Below are 26,011 nucleotides of genomic sequence, written 5' to 3' on the forward strand. Positions count from 1 at the left end.
AGATGCAATAATAGTAAAAACAATTAGCAAATTGAATCCAGCAACATATAAAAGGTATAATATTTTTTCATACTATAAGAGAAAGTTTATTTAGAAAGCCAAAGAGGTAGAAGAAGTAAGTGAAAGAAGAAATAGGTCTAGGCCCTGGCCGGATAGCTCAGTTGATTAGAGCATCGTCCAGAAGTGCAGAGATGGTGTCAGGGCACATAGAGAAACAGACTGATGCTCTCTCTCTCCTCCTTTCTCTCTAAAATAAAAAATAAAATAAAGAAATGGGTTCAGGAAACAGTTACAGAGACAAAAGAAGTTCCCTTGAACCTGACTGGTGGTGGTGCAGTGGATAGAGCATTGACCCGCGGTCACCAGCTTGAGCGCAGGCTCATTCAGCTTGAGCCTCGCCAGCTTGAGTGCCAGGACACTGGTTTGAGCATGGGATCCCATGGTCACTGGCTTGAGTTTAAAGGTCGCTGTCTTGAGAAAAGGGTCAAGGCACATATAAGAAAGCGATCAATGAACAACTAAAAATGCCACAACTACAAGTTAATGCCTCTCATCTCTCTCCTTCCTGTTTGTCTGTCTCTCTCTGTCTCCTCTCTCTTTCTCTTTCTCACAAAAAAAAAAAAAGAGAGAGAGAGAGAGAGAAAGAAGAGTAAGCGTTCTCAGAGCTTAGGAGACAGAGAGAAAGGCAAAGGTAACATGCCTGTGGGGGAAGAAGGGGGAAAGGCATGGGTGTGCTCCCAAGAGGAAAAGTGCCGTAAAAGTTACAATGTTTATGAACTGAATTTTTTCCTCACCCAAAACCATATTTTGAAGCCCTAAACCCCAATGTGTCTGTATTTGGAGATAGGGACTTTTAAGTACGTAATTACGATTAAATAAGGTCATAAGTGTGGGGACCTATTCCAATAGGACTGGTGGGTGTCCTTGTACAAGAGGTAAAGACTCTAGGGTGTGCACACACAGAGGAAGGGCCGAGGGAGATCACAGCAAGAAGGTGACTGCAAGCCAGGAAGAGAGGTCTCATTAGAAACCAATCCCACTGGCACCTGATCTTGGACTTCTCACCTACAGAACTTGAGAAATAAATTTCTGTTGTTTCAGCCACAAAGTCTGTCATATTCTGGTATGACTGCTTTAGCAGACTAATACAATAATATATCATGATCAAATGAGATTTATCTCTGGCATATAAGGTTGATTTAACATTTAAAAATCAATCTGTGTAATTCACAAAAATGATAGCGTAAGAAAGAAAACTCATATGAATATCTCAATAGATGCAGAAAGAAACATTTAACAGCGGCTAGTTGTCCTATAATTCAAATCAGTTCTGACACTCTCTACCTGGAGGTAGCATCAGATTCCACAGGTTAAGGGCTCAGTCCTTAAGGGAGTAAGGATGAGACTGCCCCACCCCCAATCCACCCACTTCAGAAATCACAGGGCCAGGTTGTCAGCTAGGTCTCTGACTGACAGGCTATAAATTGGGGTTCCCACAACCTCCTCCTCAGGTTCAGTTAATTTGCTAGAGCAGCTCACGGAACTCAAAGAAACCGTGTACTTACTAGATTATTGGTTTACTATAAAAGGGTGAACTCGGGGACAGCCGGATGGAAGAGATGTACAGGACAGGGCGATGGGTGGGGAAGGGCAAGGGGCTTCCACGCCCTCTCTGAGCGCGACAGTCTCCCTGAATCTTCACTTGTTCCCCGATCCAGAAGCTCTCTGAACCCTTTCCTTTTGTTTTTGCTTTTTTTTTTTAATGAAGGTGTTATTACACAGGAATAACAGATTAAATCATTTGCCTTCAGCCCCTCTCCCCTTTCTGGAGGTCTGGGGGTAGGGAGTAAGTCTGAAAGTTCTAACCCTTTAAAATAAACTATTGGTTCTCCTAGCAACTAGCCCCTTAGGTGTCCAAAAGTCACCTCACTAACATATCAAAAGACAATTTTATGCTCTCATCTGTTAGGAAATTTCAAGGGTTTAAGACCTAATGGTGACAAAGACCAAATATGTATTTATTTTTTAGGTGAGAGAAGGGGAGACAATGAGGCAGACCCCCACATGCACTCTGACCCAGATCCACCCAGCAACCCTGTCTGGGGCCAATGCTCAAGTACAGAGCTATTTTTAGTGTCTGAGGCTGATGATCTGGGACCAAATGAGCTATCCTCAGCACCCAAGGCCATGCTTGAACCAATCGAGCCACTGACTGCAGGAGAGGAAGATGGAGAGAAGGGGGTAAAAGAGAGGAAAGAAGCAGATAGTCACTTCTCCTGTGTGCCCTGACTGTCCAAACCCAGGATGTCCATATGCTGAGCTGACACTCTATCCACTGATAGATAGTGTAGATATTTGGGTCAGGGCCCAAATATGTATTTCTTATTGTAAATCAACATTATAACACAAAATTGCTGAGTGTTACAGTATGTAAATTATACCTCAATAAAACTGATTTAGAGGAAGAAAAAAAAATCCTTTTCTCCAGGGTCCTTAAGGTAGATATGTATGAATCAACAGACCTAAATACCTGGGCCCACAGAACTCAGAAGGGAAGTGACTCAAAAAGAGCCACTCTGTCAGGATTCAGCCCTACGAACTTGTCACCTTTTACAGGTAATACAGTAGTTACGTTAGGAATGTGAGTATAATGGGAAATGAGGAGAGAATTGATAGATTTCTCTCCTTTCATAAACAAATTTACAGAAATTTTCAAGTGGAAGAATTCATAATACATGTATTTTGTGATGAGAGTTCTATTCAAAGTTCTCCTACCTACTTTGTTGACAGTGTTTACCAACATTTCTCCCTGTAGAGCCACTGAAATCAAAGGAATTCTTAAAGAACAGGCAATTCCCTCCCCAAATAAGGAAAACTCATTCATTCATTCACTCATTCATACATTCAGTGAACATTTGTTGAGCATCTCCTCTGTCCTAGGCAATACACTCTGGAGATAAAAAGTAAATAAATAAGGTGTGGTCTTTGCCCTTTAGAGAGTGCTGGCTAGTCTCTGACTTTCTTGGGGTCCCAATTCAGAACATTACAAGATTCAGCTTCTGGGAGTTGCCACTGTCACTAAACACTTGCCAGAAAAAATGTGAAAATAAAGACTGCTTTTAATTAAAAGTTATGTATATTTTTTATTCAGTGAGAGGAGGGGAGGCAGAGAGACAGACTACTGCATGTGCCCTGACTGGAATCCACCCAGTATGCCCACTAGGGGGCGATGATCTGGGGTGTTGTTCTGTTGCTCAGTAACCGAGCTCTTCTTAAGCATCTGAGGCGGAGGCCATGAAGCCATCTTCAGCACCGGGGTTAACTCGCTCCATTTGAGCCATGGCTGCAAGGGGGAGAGAGAGAGAGAGAGAAGCGAGAGAGAGGAGGGGTGGAGAAGCAAATGTGCGCTTCTCCTGTGTGCCCTGATCGAAAATTGAACCCAAGACTTCCACACGCCGGGCCCATGCTCTACCACTGAGCCAATTGGCCAGGGCCTAAAAGTTTTTTAAATCACATAATACTGGAATTTTGCAAGTGGGAAGGCCAACCTTTCCCATCCATAGAGAAGAAAATGGAGGCCTAACAACCAGCAGGTCCCATCTCATGGTTAGCCAGTGAGCGAGCAAGGACTCTATCTGTCCCAGCCGGTCAACATGCAGGCCTGCCCTGGCACCCTCTTCCTTGTCTCCTGCTGTCACTCACTGCAGTGCAGGCTGTTACGATGCTATAATGTCATCTTGGAGGGACGCCAGAGTGCTTTTTGGAATTCAGACACACCAAGTCATTGGTAATTTCCACAGGTCATTTCTACTCTGGAAAAAAATATTATAAGTGAAATGCTTATTTCAGCAAAAAAAGTGTTTTTATATGGAATTTCCCTTCAATACTGCCTTTGAAACAATTCCTTTTCATTTGTTGAATAATACTGAAAAAGTGATTTGTTTTTTGAGGGAAATAGGGACTTTTTCCTAAATATTTCCAGCAATTATTTTGATGAAAAGCATGTTCTGGTGCAGCAGAAGGATGTGGATAGGTTTTCGTATGTGAAGGAGGGAGGCATCTGCAGCTATCTACATTCCTATGTAAAGATTCGGGTTTTGTTTTTAATTGTTGTCAGTACATAGTCCTGTCCTGAAAAGCTTGATATTCTCATAAAATACATCAGTGCAATATTTGGTATCTGTGGGCCAAACTTTATTGTCATTTATTCAGTGCCACCATGTGCCAAACCTCGTGTAAGCCAGTGCTGCCCAGTAGGACACTCCATGATGGTGAAAATGTTCGTTATCTGCATTGCCTAAATATAGTAGGCATTGGTCACATTTGAAATGTGGTTATTGAGACTGGGAAACTGAATTCTTTTAAATTTTAATTCATTTAAATTTAAATGTAATGGCTCTATGTGGTTATTGAGTTGGACAGGACAGGGGTGAGGAATAGGTAATATGAAGGGTCCCAATAGTCACAGTGTGGTGTCGGTGGATTGGGCTAGATGTGGATGCAGGTTTTTTCCCCCAGTGACATCTGTCTACAAGGATACCAAATATTCAGAATGATCACCACCAAACATATACATTTACAATGGAGGTGATTAAGTCTGTATCCAGAGGTACAATATATAATGGATATATTTAAATGTCCATGTAAATATATGTACACATGCATTTATAGTGAGAAAACAAAAGGCTGTGACTTGAGCTGGAAAGTGTAAGAAGATGGTAGAATGGGGCTCTTTCAGTCTCAGGTTCTACTGTGGTGTCAATGCAATAGATGTCAGAGTGAATGTCGGACAGACTGCCGTCCGTGCACAGATTTTTAAGGAAATGGTCCTGAGACCCTGTTCCACAGTCTTGGCTCCCACAGTCAGAGCAAAGCTATAAAAAGAAGTGAGAGTATGAAAGTGGCAGGAGATGGTGATGAGAGCTGCTGCCTGGCTCTCTTCCCCACTGGGGGAGGGGTGGTGCTCCCCTCCAACCCCGCGCCTACTGAGAGAGCTTCAAAGTGACCCCTTGGAGAAACGTGAACGTGTTCCCGGGAGCTGGAAAACACTGAGGATGGTGGCCTCACTCCTGCCCCGGAGAGCTAATGGAGACGCTCCTTCCCAGGACAGTCACTGTGAGAGTTGCTCAGTGCTTTGGGGAGAGGAGAAAGGAGCCCCTGCTGTGTGGTTGAGATCAGCCTGCACTTCCAGAGTGCCTGAAGCAAGGGACAAGTGAGTGTTTCCTGTGGACTAGTTGTGGGCCATGTGCCAGAGAGTTGGACTGCACTCTAGTTTCTGGGGTCGGTCCAATAAGGTGGCTGGAGAGACAGACAGCAGAAAGAGAAGGTGTCCTACTGGGAAGCTAGGGCTAAGGGACAAGAACAGAGGACTTCGCTCATCTTCTCTTTCCCACTGCATACTTCCCGCTCAGCAGGGAAGAAGACTTCAGGCTGTGTCAAGTTTGGACTGGCTAGTTTAATTACTGAATTAACACTGTGTTTAGAGGACCTGTGAGTGAGCTGAACAGCTCCTGGGCTTGCCAAAGTGCTACTTAATGCCAGGGAACATTTCTCCCACTGGATGGAGTGAGCATGAAGACCGTTTTGGTATACCAGGATTGGCATTTGTTCAACTTCTGGTTTTAATAGGTATATTGATTTTATTAGATTTTTCTTGTTAAAATTGAAGATGCTACATTTATAGCAACTTTCTTTTGTTACAAAAAAACAAACAAATTAATAGTTAATTTTTATCATCCTGGAAACATATTGAATATCTCTTTAGTTAATTCTAGAGTAATTATTTTTTGCAAAAACTTAGTGAATAAATATTAATAACTAGGTCAGGCATAGAAAAAGTAGGTAGAGACAAAGTGAGAAATTGCTGGAGTTACAGGCATACCAAGCTCTCGTCCATTCTTCTTGAAAATACAGTAAGAAGATATGTGGATAAAAGGAGAAGTGACAATGGCACGATGTAGGGGGAGAGCGGCACAGAGAAGCTGCTGATTGAAAACTTGAGAGAGGCAAAGATTTCAGGCGAGAATCAGCTTGAAGCACATCCATTTGTTTCCTTCCTACTTCCCTGGCTGGGCCTCTTCAGTCTGCTCTGCTGGTTCTTCCTAAGCTCCCTGACTTCTCCGTGGTGCGCTGGAGTCTGTTGGACTCTCCTCTTTTCTCTTTACTATCACTCCTTTGGTGCCTCATTTAGCTTCCTTGGTATAAATGCCATCTCTACTCTGACAGCTAAATTTATAGCTCCAGCCTCTTTCCTGAATTCTGATCTCATATATCCAACTGTTTACTGAACGCTGCATTTGGATATCTAAACCGCACCTCTAACGGAGCATGAGGGCCTCGTTGCCCAGCCTGTCCTGCTCCTTCCATCACTTTGTCCAGATCGGTTAATGCAACTTCACCTCAAAATTTTTGCTGTGATCCTTGACTTTTTTCTTTTACACCCTCCATTCATTGTCAAAGCCTGTCAGCTTAGCCTTCAAAATATGACTGGAATTAGGCCCTGGCCAGTTGGCTCAATGATAGAGCGTCGGCCTGGCGTGCAGGAGTCCCAGGTTCGATTTCCGGCCAGGGCACACAGGAGAAGCGCCCATCTGCTTCTTCACCCCTCCCCCTCTCTTTCTTCTCTGTCTCTCTCTTCCCCTCCCGCAGCTAAGGCTCCACTGGAGCAAAGTTTGCCCAGGCACTGAGGATGGCTCTATGGCCTCTGCCTCAGGTGCTAGAATGGCTCTGGTTGCAACAGAGCAACACCCCAGATGGGCAGAGCATCGCCCCCTGGTGGGCATGCCAGGTGGGTCCCGGTCAGGTGCATGCGGGAGTCTTTCTGCCTCCCTGTTTCCAACTTCAGAAAAATACAAAAAAAAAAAAAAATATATATATATATATGACCAGAATTTGAACACTTCTTACCAGTTCCTTTGCTATAACCTGGCCTAAGCCACTATCATCTGCTTGGATTGTTGCATTAGCCTCCTAATTCACTTCCCTGCTTCTGACAAATCGTACAGTTCAATCCCAGTAAAACATAAATCAGATCATAACACTCCTCTGCTCAAAATCTTCCAAAGTCAGTTAAAAGCCAAGACTCTTATAATGACTTGTAAGACCCCACATGCCACATTTATTACTGTTCCTGTCACTAACTCAGTCCTAGGTACACTGACATCTTTTGCTGTGATGAGAATCCACCAGGCAAACTCTCAGGGCCTTTGCACTTACAGCTCCTCACATCTCTGCATGGTGTACCTCCCTCATCGCCATTAGGTCTTTACTCAAATGTCACCTTCTCAGTGCAGCCTTCTCTGAATACTCTTTGCAACCATCTACTCCCACCCACCACACAGTCCTATTCCTTATCCCCTTTCATTGTTGTTCTCTAAAACACTTACTACCATAAACCATCACATATATATTCATTTAGCTTGCTTATTTTCTGTCTCCCCAAGTTCGTTAAACTCTAAGCTCCATGAAGACTGGGTTGTTTTGTTTACTGCTGCATTCAGTAAACAAGCACACATAGTAATGTTCAATAAATATTTGTCACAGTAATGAATGAAAAATAAGAACTTTAAAAAAATAAGTAGTGCGTGACCAGGCGGTGGCACAGTGGATAGAGCATCAAACTGGGATGCGGAGAACCCAGGTTTGAGATCCCGAGGTCGCCGGTTTGAGCACAGGCTCATCTGGTTTGAGCAAAAGCTCACCAGCTTGGACCCAAGGTCGCTGGCTTGAGCAAGGGGTTACACGGTCTGCTGTGGCCCACAGTCAAGACACATATGAGAAAGCAATCAATGAACAACTAAGGTATCGCAACAAAAAACTGATGATTGATGCTTCTCATCTCTCTCTGTTCCTGCCTGTCTGTCCCTATCTGTCCCTCTTTCTGACTCTCCCTCTGTCTCTGTAAAAAAAAAAAAAAAAAAAAGTAGCAACCTTTATTATTTGTGTATCTTATTCTTAGTTTTACCAGACCTAGCCTAACTTATTTGGGTCATGGGACAAAGGTGAGCTGAGTCCGCCCTGCCTTGGGTCATCCTATGATCTAACATTTCCTGTGCACCTGCCACAAGGCAGGAGGATCCACTTCCTCCTCTACCTTTCACCACTTCGCTGTTCTTTTCAGTCTTTGCTTCTCGTGTCCCAGTCCCCTTATCCATCCAGCATTCACTCAGTATTCAGCAGAGTCAGATGCCACGGTGAATTTTGTCTCAGACATGTCTTCTTGGTTTCTACTGAAATTCAAGAACAACATGATTTTAGATTGTTGTATATATATATGGGCTGAAAATTTGTTGTATATTTAAGTTGAATATTTCTATACAGCTATTAAATAATGGCAATTTTCAATCCAACAATTATTTATTAAGCCCCTATTACAGACTAGGCACAGTGCTAGAAGCTAGGAATATAACAATAAGATTTAATGTTCTCTACTCTAGTATGTTAATATTTTGTATGCAGTCAGCATATGACTTACAAAGCATTCTATCATATTTATACACTGAAGCATGTGGAAGAGCCCTTCTAATAAAAAATACTGTAAAGTGTAGAGTTCTCTGTGTATTTAAAATTAAAACTTTAAAAAAATGCATATTCTAAACTTTTGGTTTGTCTGAAAATTTAAATAATGAGGTATGAACCACAGAACAAAATGAAAACATTTTCTTTTTGCTCTTTTGAAATGAAATAACTGACATCTATGAAAGGACAAAACTCACAATATTAATAAAAATAAGTTAATGAGTTTCAATTTTGAGCATGGAATAGAAAACCTTGAAATGTCCCCAAATCCTACAGTTCACATATGAAAGAAACTTGAGAAGTCTTCCCAAATTTAACAACACACTAAAATTGCACATGTTATTTTCAATAAGGAATGTGAGGCAGGTACTTTAAAATGTCAATAATAAAAAAATCCCCTTTAATCAATCATACTAGAGAAAAGATTGGACTATCTTTTTATTGTACCCACAGAAAATGATATTACAAAATCATTCTACCACTTCACACTCACTAGGATAGCTATAACCAAAAATATAGACAAAAAGTATTGGTTAGTATGTAGAAAAATGAACTTATTATTGATGGGAATATAAAATGGTGCAGCCACTGTAGGACACAGTGAAGTCTGGCAGTAAAGTTAAATAGTTACTTATGACCCACAAATGCTACCATAAATATATATCCAAGAGAAATAGAAATATAGTATCCATACAAAAATTTGTACATTGAATAATTTTATAGCAGCATTATTTATAAAAGTTAAAAAGTGGGAAGAACCTAAATGTCCATCTACTGATGAATGGATCAATAAAATGTGACCGATCTGTATGGTGGAATATTATTTGGTAAAAAGGACTAAGGTTTTGATACATGCTGCACATGGATAAGCGTTGGAAACATTATGGTAAACAAAAAATAACAGTCACAAAAATACCACATATTGTATGTTTCATTTCTATGAAATATGCAGAATAGACAAATCCATAAAGACAGAAAGTAGATTAGGGGTTGCCAGGGGCTGAGAGGGTCGGAGGGAAAAGAGGAGTGCTGAGAATAGTATAGGGTTTCTTTTTGAGGTGATAGAATTTTTCTAAAAGTGACGGTGGTGATGATTACACAAAAACCATTAAATTATTCCCTTCAACTGGGGGAGTTGTGTGATATATGAATTATATCTCAATAAAACTGCTTAAAAAACTATTTGAAAGGAGTGATTAAGAGTATGCAGCCAGCCTGACCTGTGGTGGCGCAGTGAATAAAGCATCGACCTGGAAATGCTGAGGTCGCCGGTTCGAAACTCTGGGCTTGCCTGGTCAAGGCACATATGGGAGTTGATGCTTCCAGCTCCTCCCCACCTTCTCTCTCTGTCTCTCTCTCCTCTCTCTCTCCCTCTCTGTCTCTCTCTCTCCCTTTCTCTCTCCTCTCTAAAATGAATAATAATAAAAAAAAAGAGTATGCAGCCAAAACACATGGGGGAAAATATCATAGAGGTATTGCAGTAGATTAATGAGTAGAAAATCTTATGAAGGCAGTTAATAAAAATGTATGCTTTTTCTGGAGTTGGCAATGTGGTGGAATTTGTCAATTTTTATGAATTTGTTTTTAAAAAATTTTTACCCCATTATAGACAAATATTCAGTTTTGTACCAAAAATTAATATTGCACATCTGGTATTATAAAACTGGCCTTCAGAAATAGTATGGATTAACTGTATGTATGACTAATGCATGAGAAAATTTTCACTTCCTTTTCATTTTTTCTTTTGATCTCCAGTATCTAACATCTTGCCTACTTTATAGTTTCTCTTTCTTTCCACACTACATACACTAGGCTCATGGGCAGAACTGAGGTGAGGAAAATAGTATATGGATACATATAGACAAGCCCATGCCTCTTTTAGAAGCTGCTGCTTAGCTGGCCTGTGTGACTCCTTCCTCCTTTTACCAAGGTGGATGGTTGTGTATTCTGACACTGAACTTGAGCATGATTGTAATCAATTGAGCTGGGTGCCTGGGGTCTCTGGGGATTCTTACTTCATTTTCAATATTTTAAAAAGGCTAACAAAATATTTACACACAAAATACATGCTGGTAAAATCAAATGTCAGTCTTTATTTGATTTGCTTTGTGTTTTATCATTTCAGAAGTGGTAACACTGGTTAATTTATGCTGATCAGAATTTCCAACATTTATATCTTTGATTATTTAAAGTGGGGAAAAGGAATGATTACTTATTAGTTGTGTTTACCTTATTAAGTGAGATCTGAAAGTTTTTTTAGATTTAGGGAGAAAAAAATTTAAAAGTTCATTTGTGATGAAAATGGGAAACATATTCTGTTGCTTGCTTAATTTTGAAATGCCCTGTTATTGAACCTTTATTTTACATAATTCATCATGCTAATAACAATTTTACAAGGTAGCATTATTCTCACTTTATAATTGAGGACACAGATTCAGAGTACAAGTATCTATTCCCAGGTCTCTTAATTAGTAAACTCGTGTAAATCTAGGTCCACTCTGCCTCCTATATAAATTGTTGGTGTCAGAATAGTTGGAATAGTTTTAGATTCATCTTAAAACTTTGACTTTCCTCCTTTTATGCGATGTTGGTTGCTTTTCCAGTTAAAGGCCACCAGGCCAGTGGTCAGGCCCCAGTTAGAAACTATATTTCCTGTATGTTCTTACTCCTGATTCCTTGTCGACAAAATCATGAGACCCCAATTTTCAAAGAAGGCTGAATTTTTATTGGGAATAGGCACACAGGGATTGTCTGTAGGGGTAAAGGTAGGATCCATAAAGGAGAACTATACCCAAGTAACTGGGGAGCTTTCAAACCCTACACATTTGACCAAACTGCTGCTCTAGCAGGGGGTGCACAGACTAAGATCACTTTTCAGAAGCTGGAATGGATTTGTATAAATGTACCCACACCCTGGTCTGCTTCCTCTGGTGGGTGCTGACCGATAGATGTAAATGGGGCAAAGCAAAAGTCAGGGACTAGTGTGCCTCCCTGCATCCTGTCCTTGGGCCATCAAGGAACTTGACTCTCCATCCCCAACTCAAAGCCTGGCCTTCTCACTTCCAAATAAAGGTCACATCTCTTTATTTGGGCGTCTTCCACTGGTCTCAAGAGGTAAGACCAGTCTTTGTGGCTTTAAAGCTGTAATATACCACAGGCACCAAGCAACTGGCCACATGGGATTCGACCTCCAGGTGCTTAGATCTGGCAAACATTCAAACTGAAGGTGAAGGCTCTCTAACAGAGGGTGGTTTTTAGGTCTCCCGATCCCTTTGCCAGAGGAGGGCGCCCTTCCAGACCCTGTCTCTACTGCACACAGTCAAGGGGAAGAGAACAAAAGGCATTAGTTTGTGAAACTTTCCATTGAAAATGCAGTTTGTAAGTGAATTATGCCCAGGCAGGCATTTCAGTGTAGATAGTCCGAGACAAGATTGCTGAGTGGATGTGGCCGCTCGTTCTCCTCGAGAGGGATAGATCTTAACGTAGGTCGCACTTGAAGCTCTCTCGAAGAGGCAAAGCACAACTCGGACCAAGGAGAGTTACCCCTGCCTCGCTGTCCTGGACCCCGAAGGGACGTCTGGTCACTCGTCCTGGGACCGTGACGGAAGGCGGCCAACTCGCGGCTTCCCTCACATGGCCCTTCTTCAGAGGAAACGCCATCGAGAGCGCCTCTCACTTTTCTCGGGGTGGGAAAACTGTTAGGGAACGAGACAAAGCAACAGGCAGGTTTCCGCCGGGCGGAGAGTGAGTGGGTGGCGCCGGAGGGCCCCTCTACCTCGCTTGAACCCCTACCCCTTCCCGGCACGCGGCCCCCGGCACTCCCCACCCCACGTAAGGGCCCCGCCCCCCACCTCCGCCCCCTCCTAGTCCCGGGGCTCCGCCCTCTCCAGCGCTCTTCCAGCCCGTGCTTCCTCCTCCCACCCAACTCCGTCCCTCTTCCCTGCGGGGCACCGCCCCCTCCACCGGGTCACCTTCGCCCCCTCCCATCCTGGGGCTCGTCCCCGTCCGCCCCTATCCCAACCCTTCCCACCCTCTCCGCCCCCTCCGCTATACCACCCTACTCTGCCCTCCTGCCCGCATCCCTGGGGCACCGTCTCCTGAGCCCCAATCCCACTCTTTCTCTCACCCACTTTCCCCTTACGGTCTCCCCCGCCCCTTCCCCGTCAGTCCCCCCTCCCCCGCCTCCCGCCCCCGCCCCGCCCCCGGGCGCCGGCCCCGCCCACTCCCGCTCGCCGCCTTGGCTTTGACACCGCTGGGGGCGGCGCGGGCAGCCTCCACTAGGGTGCGCGTTGCCGTTGCCGCCGCCACCGCCGCGGGGCTCGTTGCCCGCCGCCCCTCGGCAGTCCCGGGAGCCCGAGGAGGAGCGGTGCGTCGGCCGGCCGCCCGCCCGCAGTCGCGCCCTGAGGCTCCCCGGCCCGGCGGCGGGATCGGCGCGGGCGATGGAAGATGGAAGGAAGAAGTGCCGCGGTGAGGGTCGACACACGCCGTGGCCGGGGGCGTGTGGGTCGCGCGCGGTGCTCCGGGTCCGGTTGGGGTCAGGGTTTGGTGGTTTGGTCGCTCCTCAGTTCTCCAGGGTCCCTGGTCCACTTGTGTCTGTACCTTAACGTTAGGATCTCCTAGCGATTTCCTTTCGCTCTTTCTTTGTGTTAGGAGCCGGTAGGGGTCAACTTTGTGGTGGTAAGGTTTTAGTTCAACCCTCCGCTTTGAAAACCCGAGACTTGGACGAAAAGCCTGAGTACTCTTTCTCACTTAATGATCGCCAAGGATAGCATTAGGGAGGACCCGATGTGCCGATGTTACTCTGCCAGGTCGGCTCCTGTATTTAGGGACTATCACGTTTCTCTGTCAGAAAGAAAAAAAAATCCACAAACTTGTATTAAGCTACAACGGAAGATTATTAGGTCTAACATTCCCAGTAGCTTTTTAAATCATTCTGTTTCACATGCATTCAACATTATCCATTGTTTTCAGCTATAGGTCTGGCAAATGATGTTCTGAGATTAAAAAAAATATATACAGCCAACAACCAGATTAATACTTGGAGAACGTGGTTTCAGAATGTTGTTGGCGATCTCAATCATAAATGTTTAGTTTTACCGTGCCCCTTGATGGTAAAGGACGCTCCACACCCTGTAAGTAGGCAGAGGATATTAACGACTTCATTTGCCAGAGACTGGTTTGCCCAACAGTGGGATCCAGGATTTCCACTCCGGAATAACTCGAGTAGGTCCCGGTGTTGGTGTGGGGAAGAGGGAGATCTGGAAAATTACTCTAGGTAGGATTGTGGAAACAAATGCTTCAGTTCATTAGCTGTAATTGAATATAGTATATGCAAAGGACTTTGCAAAGCCCAAAAGCCAGGTGGGTAAGACAGGATATCTGCTGTCAAGGAGCTTGCTTTCTAGTAGGAGAGTCTTCTGCAAAGGTTATGATGGTGGAGGAACCCAGAGGAGGGAGAGGTTCTGGCCTTAGGGCTTGGAAGTCCTTTGAGAGGAGCTGGCAGTTGAACTGGACCTTGAAGGGGATTGTTTGGCTTGTTATTGAGGAGTGAGGGAAGGATGTTCTCTGCAGAAGGAAAGGAAATGCTCTTTCTCTCCTCTTCCAAGAAATATTGTATCCTCTTTTTTTTAGAGTATTTACAAATCAAGACATATTCTTTTAGAAAGGCAATAAATTCCTCTTTGGCACTTAAAAATGCAAGCTACTCAACAGAACCAGCAAAACAATGCAAAATAAAATTTACACCTTTCCTCCCAATTTTTAATGGCTTGATGCATGTTCTTCTACAACTTTCTTATATCCTTTTACAAATCATGTTACATATATGCATGTGATTTTGTCTTGTTTGTTAGATATTTCATTAATATATGCTTTTTGTGCTAAAAGGAACGGAGAGGTCCCATGGAAAGCACTTGGATTAGTAGTTACCTACCTGGTTTATAAATTTTGTCACTGACTGGGTGAGTTTTTGCCGCCGTCCTGGGCAAATCATTTAACTTCTGCAGCTAAAATTTTCTCCTCTCCCAGATGAGAGAATTGGGTAGATGCTCTCCAGAGCTTTCTAGCTCTAGCATTTTATGGTTTCATGCCTAAACATGTATGTACATTACTTATTCAGTGATGTACACTTAACTTCACATTCTGAATATCTCTTGGTTTGTGTGTTCTGTGAACAGATCAGCACTCTTTTTCTGGCCATTGAAATACGGGAGAGTGATTAAAGCTGCAATGCTAAAGTAAGCTTATTTTAAGGTGAAATTCCACAGTTGAATGTTTTCTTTTTTTTTTTAATGCAAGCATAAGAAGCTTGATTCGCAAATCTAAATGTGTGTTGGCTTTAAGAAAAGTTTTGTTGGCACTGTTCTCTTCATTTGTGGCTAAAAAATAATACATACTTTATGATGCACATTGTACTCAAGAGGCTCAATTTTATTAAATACTAGCAATTAAAAACATGGGATACCTTGGAAATCCTTATAGGCTAGTAAATCTTGAGGATTTGGAAATGAAAATGAAATCAGACAGACAGTGAGCTGTTGAAAAGGAAAATTTAGAGATATTTTCCATGAACAGCTCTATTTGCTTTCTGAAACCTTGATGTATTTGTTTGCTAACCCTGATGGAAAATATGTGAATGGGATTTAGCCTGGCATTACATTAAAAAAAATACATCCAAGGCATTAACTACTTTTAGAGGTGATTTATTTTTCTTTAGAAATTCTGGAGTCATCTGTCAAGCATTATTCATAAATAAGACCCCAGTGTGGCAATGGGCTGATCTCAGTCTTGGTTAAAAAATGCAGAAGCAAAAACCATGTAAAAATACTCCGTGTGTGTGTGTGTGTGTGTGTGTGTGTCTTTGCGTGCGTGCATGTGCACACACGCTTTGGCCTCCAGACTGGTTGGTGTGAGGTTTACCTGAAATAATGTTGTCATTTGGCAGATATGAAAAGACCATTTCTTTGGGCTTGGATTGAAAGTAGGAGGTGAGTAATGGATGATGATCCTTCCCAGTTTTTAGAAATGATTTCAGACATGATTGAGGTTAAAGCAGTTGGTAAAAAGTAATCTGGTGATCAGTAGATGACCAAAATCTGTTAACCTGAGGATGTGAATTGGGCTCACAGAAGGCTGGTGTCCAGTCTAACCTCCAATCACTGCTGCTTTGAGGGTTCTCAACATTCAAGTGTTCTGCTGCAGTCTGGGCCAGGCATAGACGTCCTTGGCATCCCTTTGCCACGAGTGAAAGTGTTTTCACCTTTAATACAGCCTCTCAGTTCTTCTTGAGTTCTTTTACAGTTAAACCAGCTTAGCGTTGTTTTAGAGAAGTATAGGATCCAGATGGAATTCTCCAGAGCATTTGTTCAGAGTGTCCACGTCTGGACAGCTTGTATTATTTATGATATTGTATGCAGACTCAGAGGTTTGCTGGAGAGAATTTCAGCAGTAGGATTATTTTCTTGAATGTGTCCCTTTGTAACTTTCCTGTATTTCAAGAGGTACAAGACCATCTTCCAAGGACATTTTTCACATGCTCCAAATTAGTGTTAGTTGTAGTGACAAATGGCAGTGCCAACCACTGTTGCAAGTTATAATGGAGAGAAAGGATAATTTGTAGCATGTAGTTAACAAGTTCTTTTTTTTGCTCCTGTATGTGCCCCAACCAGCAACAGCAACCTCCGTGCTCCGGGATGACGCTCTAACCCACTGAGCAGACAGGCCAAAGCTTAAATTCTTATTTTTAGAGACACAGAGAGGAAGGAAGATAGAGAGAAGGGTGAAGGGAAGCATTCGGTTGTTGTTCCACTCAGTTGTGCACATATTGGCCGCTTCCCCTGTGTGCCCTGACTGGGCATCAAACCCGCAACCTTGTTGTTTTGGGATGACGCTCTAAACTGACTAAGCTAATCGGCCAGGGCCAACAAGTTATTCTTAAATCCAAATTAATAAATTCTCATGCCTTGTTCAAAAATAAGGTGTGACTCATATCATTAGTAAGGAATCTTGGCTTATGCTATCATATTTACATAAAAATATCACATGCCCCTGCAGTCTTTGTTTTTCTGTGGGCCCAGAAGGGCAACGAACTGGTGCCCATTGGCGCCCACTGGGTAGGAATTTTGTTGACACTGCAGGGCACAGAGGTGGTGGAGCATTTTCTCTCTTGTGGACACCTATGTTTGAGAGGGGGTCATACCTCTCCCCCTCCTCCACCTGAGAGCCAGTCCCTGCCCAGGGTCCCCCACTCATTTCTTGGGGCTTGCTTATCTGTGAACAGCCATCTAGTTTGAAACTCCCTTTTTTCTGGCCACAAATCAGTGAGATGAAGAATTTGTACATGTTCATGGATATTTTTAAAAGTTTATTATTAGAGTTTGGGATATAGTGAAAAGGTGAGCATTTTGCCCTGAGCCTGAGGCTCTTTTTTTACATAGTATTTTCATGTGGGTTGTCTGGGAAGCATTTTCCTTTAAGTTTCATCTTAAGTCCTAATTTTTTTTTAAATTAAGCGAGAGGAGGGAAGGCAGAGAGACAGACTTCTGCATGTGCTCCACTGGGATCACTCCTCACCCGGGCAAGCCCCCTACCAGGTGATGCTCTGCTCATTTGGGGCTGTTGCTCCATTGCTTGACGACTGAGTTATTTCAGTGCCTGACATGAGGCCTTGGGGCCATCCTCAGCGCCCAAGGCCAACTTGCTTGAATCATTCGAGCCATGCTTCGGGAGGTGAAGAGAGATAGAGAAAGAGAAGAGGGGGGGAGAGAAGTAGAGAAGCAGATGGTTGCTGTGTGCCCTGATCAGGAATCGAACCCAGGACTTCCACACACTGGGCCAAAGCTCTACCGCTGATCCAACCTGCCAGGGCCAAGTCCTTTCCATTTTGGAAAATGTTTAAGTGCTGTTTCAGTTGTGATGCGTTGCAGTCACAGCTAATATTTATTGAGCTCTTATTAGCTGCTTTAATACAGAGTCCCTCCCTCTTGAGGTCAGTCCTGTAATCTCCATTGTAAAGTCTGGAGAGGAGAAGTAACATAGCTAATAAGTGGATGAGATTTAAACCTAAGCAGTCCACTTTCCTTATCCACCATTCCTTTTTTTTGTATTTTTGTATTTTTCTGAAGTTCGAAATGGGGAGGCAGTCAGACAGACTCCCGCATGCGCCTGACTGGGATCCACCTGGCACGCCCACCAGAGGGCAATGCTCTGCCCATCTGGGGCGTCGCTCTGCTGCACTCAGAGCCATTCTAGTGCCTGAGGCAGCGGCCATAGAGCCATCCTCAGCGCCCAGGCCAACTTTGCTCCAATGGAGCCTCTGCTGCGGGAGGGGAAGAGAGGGACAGAGAGGAAGGAGAGGGGGAGGGGTGGAGAAGCAGATGGGCGCTTCTCTTGTGTGCTCTGTCTGGGAATCGAACCCGGGACTCCTGCATGCCAGGCTGACGCTCTACCACTGAGCTAACCGGTCAGGGCCTCCACCATTCCTTTTTTATGCCCTCAAAGTTAGCTTTGTGTGTTGCAGGAACAGAGCCTTTTGGTTCTCATATTTAGATTCTGTGGGTCATGGAATCTGAAACTGAATGATGAATTCATCAACAACTGTTATTTTATATATCTGTGCCTTAAATAGTGGGACAAGTACTGTTGTTTGACTCAAGAGATAGAAATTGTATCATTTTCTTTTAAAAACATACAGTGTCTAAAGGGATCACTGAGGACCACATGTAAGGACTTCCATACAATTATAAATAATTAATTGGAATTGATATAGAGCACATTAACAATTTAAAGTTGAATGTAAGGTTTACCTATTTTAACTTCTAATTACATCACCTCATAGAAGTGTTCACTGTGGTTGTAGACCCGGAGAAGGCTGCTTTTCCTGGTGTGACAGCCACCTCCCTCCCGCCCTTGAGCTGGGGCCTCTGGTTATGAGAAAAGGATTCTGAAACAACAAGGAGGAGGATGGGGAGTGAGCCCGGGGCATTCATAAGAAGATCAGGCGGCAGCTGCTCCCCGTTTCTCTCTCCTTCTGTCCCCAGAGTTTTCTACCGAACGTGAATTATAGAAAGGGAGCAGCTTGGTTCTTCCTATGGCTGTTTGGTCTGTGAATAAGGGACAGGGAACAATTTCAATAGAAGCAGCTGTAGCTTCTGTTGTTGGGCCTCCAGGAGAGCCTTCGTTAAGAACTCCTGGCCAATAGAACTGCTTTTCTTTTGTGTATGGAAACTGACATACTTTTTTAAATTTCAGTTTTCAACAATACTTATTTTACATTGAGTCACAGGGCACTGAGGGACGGGGAGACCTAGGCGTAATAGTGAGCAGCACAGACAATGCAATTGATGATTGCTGCCTTTGTGTGATTATATTACTCACTAGCAGAAGTTATACGGGGAACATACTGAAAAATGGCAGCAGGCTCTGTGATCCTTCATAGCATCCCCTCCAGCCTTCCCTTCAGGTTCCTAATAGCTACAAGGAGCAAGATGTTTCCTTGGGTCTGAAACTTCTTATTTGAATATGAGTTCCTTCGGGGCAGATGTTTGCTTATTCAGCTTCATTGCTTGTGGCTCTAAAGCAGGGGTCTCAAACTCACGGCCCTTGTGCGGCCCGCAGACTAATCCACGAAGTTCAAAATATTTTGGATAAAATTAAGTAAGCCTAGGGGCCTACTTGTATTTTTCATTTCTCTAGCATCCTAGCTAGATATTAGCTTAGTTAACAGCAGTTGTGATGCGAACTACAGTTTCTGGTCGTTTTGTGACACTGAGTAAACTGCATGTACGATTGTGTTTGTTGTACTGATTTTTTTTTTCTCAACTGCAGTGAGAAAAGTGTTGCATAACAGTTGCCTTTTGTAGACCTAGTGCGGCCCGCCGAACGGCTGTGATCTTGCTCTGCGGCCCACATGCTGAGTTGAGTTTGAGACCCCCCGCTCTAAAGGGTCTATGAGAACCTGCTGATGATTCTCCTTATAGAGATCTCCCACATAGAAGTAAAAAAAACCATTGCTTTCCGTGAGCTGATATCTGGAAGTAAACCAGGGCAGACACTGTAGCATACATATTAATTTGCTCTTTATTTACTCATTCATTCATTCAGCAGATATTAAGTACCTGCCACGTGCCAATTCTGTGTTAAGCTACAAAACCCTTGTCTACTAACCGCTAAGAAAATCTGCCAAGGAAATTGAGAGGCACTTGAATCATACTTCTGAGAGACAACCCTCATGATCTGTAAATATTAAAACTGTTGTGAGAACTCTGCACCTACAAATTTAAATAGGATGAATGAAATTGCCCCCGAAGTCAGGATTATTCAGTGGAACTTTATGCTCTGATGGAAATATTCTATATCTATCTTGTCCAACATGGTGTCAGTAGGCTCAGGTAGCTACTGAGAGCACATTTAATGGATGGGGAGATTTAAGAACTGAATTTTAAACTTTATTTAATATCAGTGAATTTAAGTAGCTTCCTATGGTCATCGGCTAATATATTGGGCAGCACAGCTCTGGAGCAAAAGCGCTCTAGTAGATGGCACTGGCTGTCCCGGGCAGTCATCTCCCACTGACCATCGCGTTGCTTGTGGTGTGTTTACCCACTGGGCTTTGCTGAGTTTTGAGTTTTGCACACTTTCACCGCATCATGTCTGATAAATACAAAAGTAGCAAGAGTGTATGGAGACATGGGATTTTAATGGAGATGAAAGTGCAGGTAAAATCATTGACAGTGAAGAGAAAAAGAAAATGCATTTGACAGTAGGAACTCTTCTGAGAATTGTGAAACAGCACGTGGAGGACAATACTGAGCAAGATGGAGGAAAGCTTTTGTTAAGATGGAAAACTTGAGTGTCTGCTGAGAATCCATTATTATATTGATTCAAGAGATAGCTGTGAATTGCTTGAGAACTTAGGGAGATAGTGAGAATGCTGTTGTCAACTCTTTTTGTTGCAACTTATGGATAGTTCCATAGCTTCAAGCCCCTTTGAATCTGCGTAGCATCGTAGAGCATGGAGTGGATAGTGCTGGATATCTGAGGGCTAAGGTCTTTCCTGGGACCCTTGCAAAGCTGTCTTGGAGGCCAAATAGTGAATATCTATTTGTCAATGAAGCTGACTGGGAAAGATGCCTGAGTAGCATATGTATTAGCAAGGGATGTGCCTGGTTTTAAAACTACACAGTTGTGGAGGTGTTTCTGCACTATGGTTAGGATAGAGGACACATTAAGGCTAAGAAAATAAATCTTACTCTTCATCTCCAAGTACTTTTTAGTAACAGATATGGAAGGAAGACTGCCACATTTGCGGGCTCCAAGGTTTCTGCAGGGTTAGGCAGATAGGAATAGCTTAGAGCAGTGGTTCTCAAAGTGTGCACCAGGGCACACTGGTGCGCCCTAGAAGATTTCCAGGTGCTCCCTATGGTATTCCAGAGAAATATGTGCCTGTTGGGGACCAAAGAACCAACAGAGTTTTTGGAGTTTAGATTTTTGGGGGATAGAGGTGTGGGAAATTGGCTGTAAGCTGACAGTCTGCCCAACCCCCCACCTCACTTGCCTGATTAGGTTGCAAAAGGCTGTTAAGCTGTGGTGCTGAATTGTTTACAGTACCCCCATGTTCCCCAGAAAGACTGGAGGCAAGTTTCTTCTATCCTTTGTTTGGTGTAAAGTTAAGATGATATGTATGGTGAGGTTTTCTGCACTCAACACAATTAAGAGTAAAAAGAGAGGAATTCTTCAAGGTATTGATGAAGAAATGAGTTTGCCTTTCAAATATATGCCCAAACATTGAAGAAATCGCTAGGACACATCAGGCTCATGTTTCTCATAAACACAAGAATGAAAGAACTTAACACATTCATGCTGGGACCTGCCAAATTTACTAAATCTTACTAAGAGTGTATCTATATATATATATAAAAAGATAACTTTGTTGTTGTTTTTTTTATTTTTTAACCCCTCTTTTTTACGAATTCTAAAAAGCATAAAAATGTTTTTTAATGTCAGAATAAATTTAATTTTGTCGTATTTATTTTATTAAATTACCATAAAAGCATGCTTGGACTTTATATTTTTTTCTTTAATATTTGATTTAATTATTATAACTTATTTCTCAGAAATTTGTATATAGTGTGCCTACAATTATTTGTAGGATTTTAGACTTTTTTTTTTAAAGATTTTATTTATTTATTTTAGAGAAGGGGGGAGAAAGAGAGAGCGAGAGAGAGAGAAGGAGGGAGGAGCAGGAAGCATCAACTCCCATATGTGCCTTGACTGGGCAAGCCCAGGGTTTTGAACTGGCGACCTCAGTGTTCCAGGTCGACGCTTTATCCACTGCGCCACCACAGGTCAGGCATTTGTAGGATTTTAAATGTGCCCCGACTTCAAAAAGTTTGAGAACCACTGGCTTAGACTGTAGTGTGTGTGAAATCATGAGAGACTTCTCATGCTTAGGCCTCTGTTAGAATACATTCCAGTGTTGAGTTTTTTAACTTGTGCTTAAGACACAATGATATTAAAACATAACAATACAAAAACATGGATATAAGAGCAGCTGAAAGAATAACATGTATTCGGTACTTAATATGTGCCAGACACACTATGTGAAGCTTTATCTGTGTGTATGTATGTTAATTTATATCTTATATATTCTTTGCAATATTGTAAAGAATTATTTTACAATATTTCTTTACAATATTGTGTCCCCATTTTCAGAAAATGAAATTGAGGCTCATGGAGATTAAGTGGGATTCTTTTTTAAAACAATTTATTGATCAGTTTACAAAGCACACAATTTACCCACTTAAAGTACCATGCAGTGACTTTTAGTATGTTCGCAGAGCTGTGCGTTCATCATCATAGGCAACTTGAGAGCATCCTCACCACCCCAGAACGAACTGTGGGCGCATTAGCCGCCACTCTCTAATCACACTGTTGCTCCTACCCCCTGAGCCAGGCAACCCACATGTACTCTGCCCATTCTGCACATATCATGTAAGTGGCATTAGACAATGGGTGGCCTTTTGTGACCGACTTCTTTTATTTAGCATGTTTTCCGTGCGCATCCGTATTGCAGCATGTATTAGTACACCATTCCTTTTTATTGCTGAATAATATATTGAAGTGAATAGACAGGCCACATTTTATTTATTCATCCATCCATCAGTTGATGGGTTGTTTCCACTTCTGGGTACTGTGTTAGGAATAATGCTGCTCTGAACATTCATGTACAGGTTTTTGTGTGACATACGTTTTCATTTCTCTTGGGTATATACCAAAGGGTAGAACTGCAAGGTCATGTTGTAACTCTCTGTTTAACACTTGGAAGAGTTGCCACAGTTTTTCACAGGGGCTGCACTATTTGACATTCCCGTCAGCAATGTGTGAGAGTTATTTCTCCACATCCTCATCAGCACTTGTTGTTTTCTTTCTTTTTGATTTTAGCTATCTCAGTGGCTAGGGAGTGGTATCTCATTGTGGTTTTACATTTCCCTAATGGTGTTGAGCTTCTTTTCATATGCTTGTTGGCCATTTGTGTATCTCCTTTGCAGAAATGTCTTCTTCGATCCTTTTCCCTTTCTAAAAATTGGCTTGTCTTTTTAAATCGGGTTGTCTTTTTATTATTGAACTGTAAGATTTTATGTCCAGGATACAAGTCTATTATTAGATATATCCTTTGCAGATACTTTCTGTTCTGTGGGTTGTCTTTTCACTTTCTTGTTCCTGTCCTTTGAAGTAAGTGAAGTTCTTTATCTTAACACACTTCTAGGACCTTACACATTTGCTGAAGTCAGCCGACAAAATGATTTGTAAAATAACTTATATAATGAATATCACTCTTTTTAATTTTGGTTGGAAAAAAGGATGGATTTAGCTTTTGCCTAAGAAGGTAAGCTACTTGGGAGGATTGTCTGTCACAAGGGTCACCTAGTTTTAGATTTCTAGGGCCGCCTGTAGGTTCAGGTTCAGTAGTTCTGAGGTGGCACTGTTCATAATCACCCCCACGTGATTGAGATCAGGCACACCTGAGATATTCTGATCTACACTGGTGATAATGATGACCTTTTAGTGGTTGCCCCTAGAACTTAATTAGAGCTGTTTAGTGGGCGTGGTCTCTCAGTGACAGACATCCCTCGCGGAGGGTGATTACAGGGAGCTGATCCAGCCAGTCTGGCCGCTTTGCTTACCAAAGCCAGTGATCTTGATCCAAGGCAACTACAGTGCCCGTGCCCTCCCCTCACCTGGTGGAGATGGTTCCACCGGAACAATTTAAACCAGACGAGATCAGGTGCGTTCAGGGAGAAAGAGGGGAAAGGATTAAGGATTAAAAACTGGTAGTTACAAAATAGTTATGGGGCTGCAAATTACAGCATAGAGAATCTAGTCAATAATAATGTAATAACTATGTATTATAATATGCCAGGTGGGTACTGACCTTATTGGGGGGGGGGGTATGACTTCATAAGTTATATCAATGTCTAATCATTATGCTGTATACCTGAAACCAATGCGAAATAATATTGAAAGTGAACTGTAATTGAAAACTAAAAATTTAAATTAAAAAAAAATTTAAACCATGCTCACAAACATTTTCAAGTCATAAGATTGCCGGCACTTTCTTGAGCGTATTTCTGCCTTCTCTTTCCCTCCCTTTCAGATGTGTTCATGTATTTGTTTGTGTCGCTCCCATAACCACAGATCTCCATGAAAGCCTATGACGAGAAGACGTGGGAAGCAAAAAAGATGGCCTTTTATATAATGCACACACTTTCCTGTTTGTGGTGGTTTGTCGGGGTCTCCTGAAGGGTTTGATAAATGTGAGGTTGGGCCAGCTCCCTTTAATGGGGGAGGGAGAGACTCATTTTCCTGTCCTTTTCTTAAAGAGGACTTTGTGTCACCAAGGGAGCAGCAGTGCAGTGTGTGGTTAGAGTGTAGCCTTGAATCTGGCAGCCTGATTGGCATCCTGGCTCTGCCACCTTCTAGCTGTGGCACCTTGGGTAAGGTATCTGTGGTGCTGGTGGCCGAGGCCTGGAAGTTTCACATTGGATTCGAGCCCACTGTAGAGAAACTGTGGGGCCGGAAAGCATAGGGCCATTCCTGTTTAATACGGTCTCACAATGGAGGACAAGCAAGCAGGCAGGGGAAATCCGCTTCTCAAGGAGCAGGCAAACGAACAGTAAAAACAGCCCCTTGCAATGGCAGGCAGGCAGTCCACAATCCACACTGCACCCTAAGGGCAACTTACATAGACTATATACATCATGGTGCTGCCACATGCTCACGCACTAATCATGGCAAGTACAAGTGAGCAAGCCTAACACAGCGGTTTCCCCAACGGTATTTTAATGTCTGTGTGCTGAACTGCTCATCGTCTTCTGGAATGTGTTGCTAATGCTTAATGGTTGTGAAGGGCTTAGAACAGTGCCCATAGGAAAGAAGCAGTAAACCAGTAAGTGAACAGTAAATGTGACCTGGGTGGTACTTTCTGCTTACCTGGGTGGAAGGTATTATTTCTATTATTAAAATCACACAGCTATTAAATGGTGAAACTGGACTTTCTTGTACCCTATAATGTGGTTCCCTGTAGGTATGCAGTGTGGAAGCCAAGAGGAAAAGTCTAGTATTTTGTACAGTGCTTTGGCACAATAAATGTATGTTCAGTGAATGAGTTAAACATCCCAAGCTGTTCTATAGCTAAGCCCAGGAACCCTTCTAAGAATGTATGGGCAGAGTAGGTACTCTAACATGTAGCTTTGTCTCATGGTGGAGTAGAATTTCCAGAGTCAGCAGGGTTTCTGGCCTATTCATTTTTGCTATTGGCTTCACTGCGGGTTTGTTGCATCTCCTGTTTTGGGAAAGTGGAATTTTCCCAACTTTGCAGATAGTGTTCTGGGCTGCCTTTAGAGCTCCAGGTGTGTGACTTTCATTAGAGCTTTCTTGCAAATGACAACCTAGGGCACAAAAGATTAGAGTAATGTATTGCTGTGAATTTTCTCACACATGTTGTTCCCTTCTGGCAGAGGCATCTGATAGAGCAGATAAAGGCTTGGGATGTGTTTGTCTGATGTAACGGTTTTAGAGAACTGTTTCATTCATTCCTTTGCTTATATCTTACTTTTGTCATTCTTAATTCATTTCTTCCAACCTTCCTTGTGTGGTTTTTATGTCAGTTGATTGTCTCTAGTGTTGATGGGTCCTGATGGGGGGAAAAAAGTCTAATAAGACACAGTGTAATATTCTAAATCTGGAGCTTAAGTAAATATATGTTTACTTAAATATATTTTTGTTATTTATATATAAAAGTTTATATACTTGAAAGAACTAGATAGGCTCAGAGCAGTTAAAGCCAAAGTTTTAGAAGAACTGCTAACAAATATGTCTGTGATTCAATGAGACAGTATTTTAAAATATAAAATCATTTGATATCAACAGGTTCACAGGGAAGTTAAAAGGATGATGGTAATTTCTTGATGTATATTGGTATATTTGCATCATGAAT

At 42.6% G+C, this 26,011-nt stretch overlaps 1 protein-coding gene across 4 annotated transcripts in view; it reads left to right on the forward strand.

Moving 5' to 3' along the window:
- Nucleotides 1-26,011, forward strand: part of PSD3 (pleckstrin and Sec7 domain containing 3) — a 619,599-nt gene that overhangs the window by 170,151 nt on the left and 423,437 nt on the right. The window contains exon 1 of one of the 4 annotated variants that reach the window (XM_066234426.1): nt 12,784-12,984. The exons of the other annotated variants lie outside the window; for them this stretch is intronic. Within the exon in view, the coding sequence (XP_066090523.1) occupies nt 12,964-12,984 (21 nt within the window). The 5' untranslated portion in view covers nt 12,784-12,963. Of the gene's footprint in view, nt 1-12,783; nt 12,985-26,011 lie in introns of those variants that run through there. 4 annotated transcript variants of the gene reach the window in all.

Source organism: Saccopteryx bilineata, chromosome 6, assembly GCF_036850765.1.
Source record: "Saccopteryx bilineata isolate mSacBil1 chromosome 6, mSacBil1_pri_phased_curated, whole genome shotgun sequence".
Lineage (NCBI taxonomy): Eukaryota > Metazoa > Chordata > Mammalia > Chiroptera > Emballonuridae > Saccopteryx > Saccopteryx bilineata.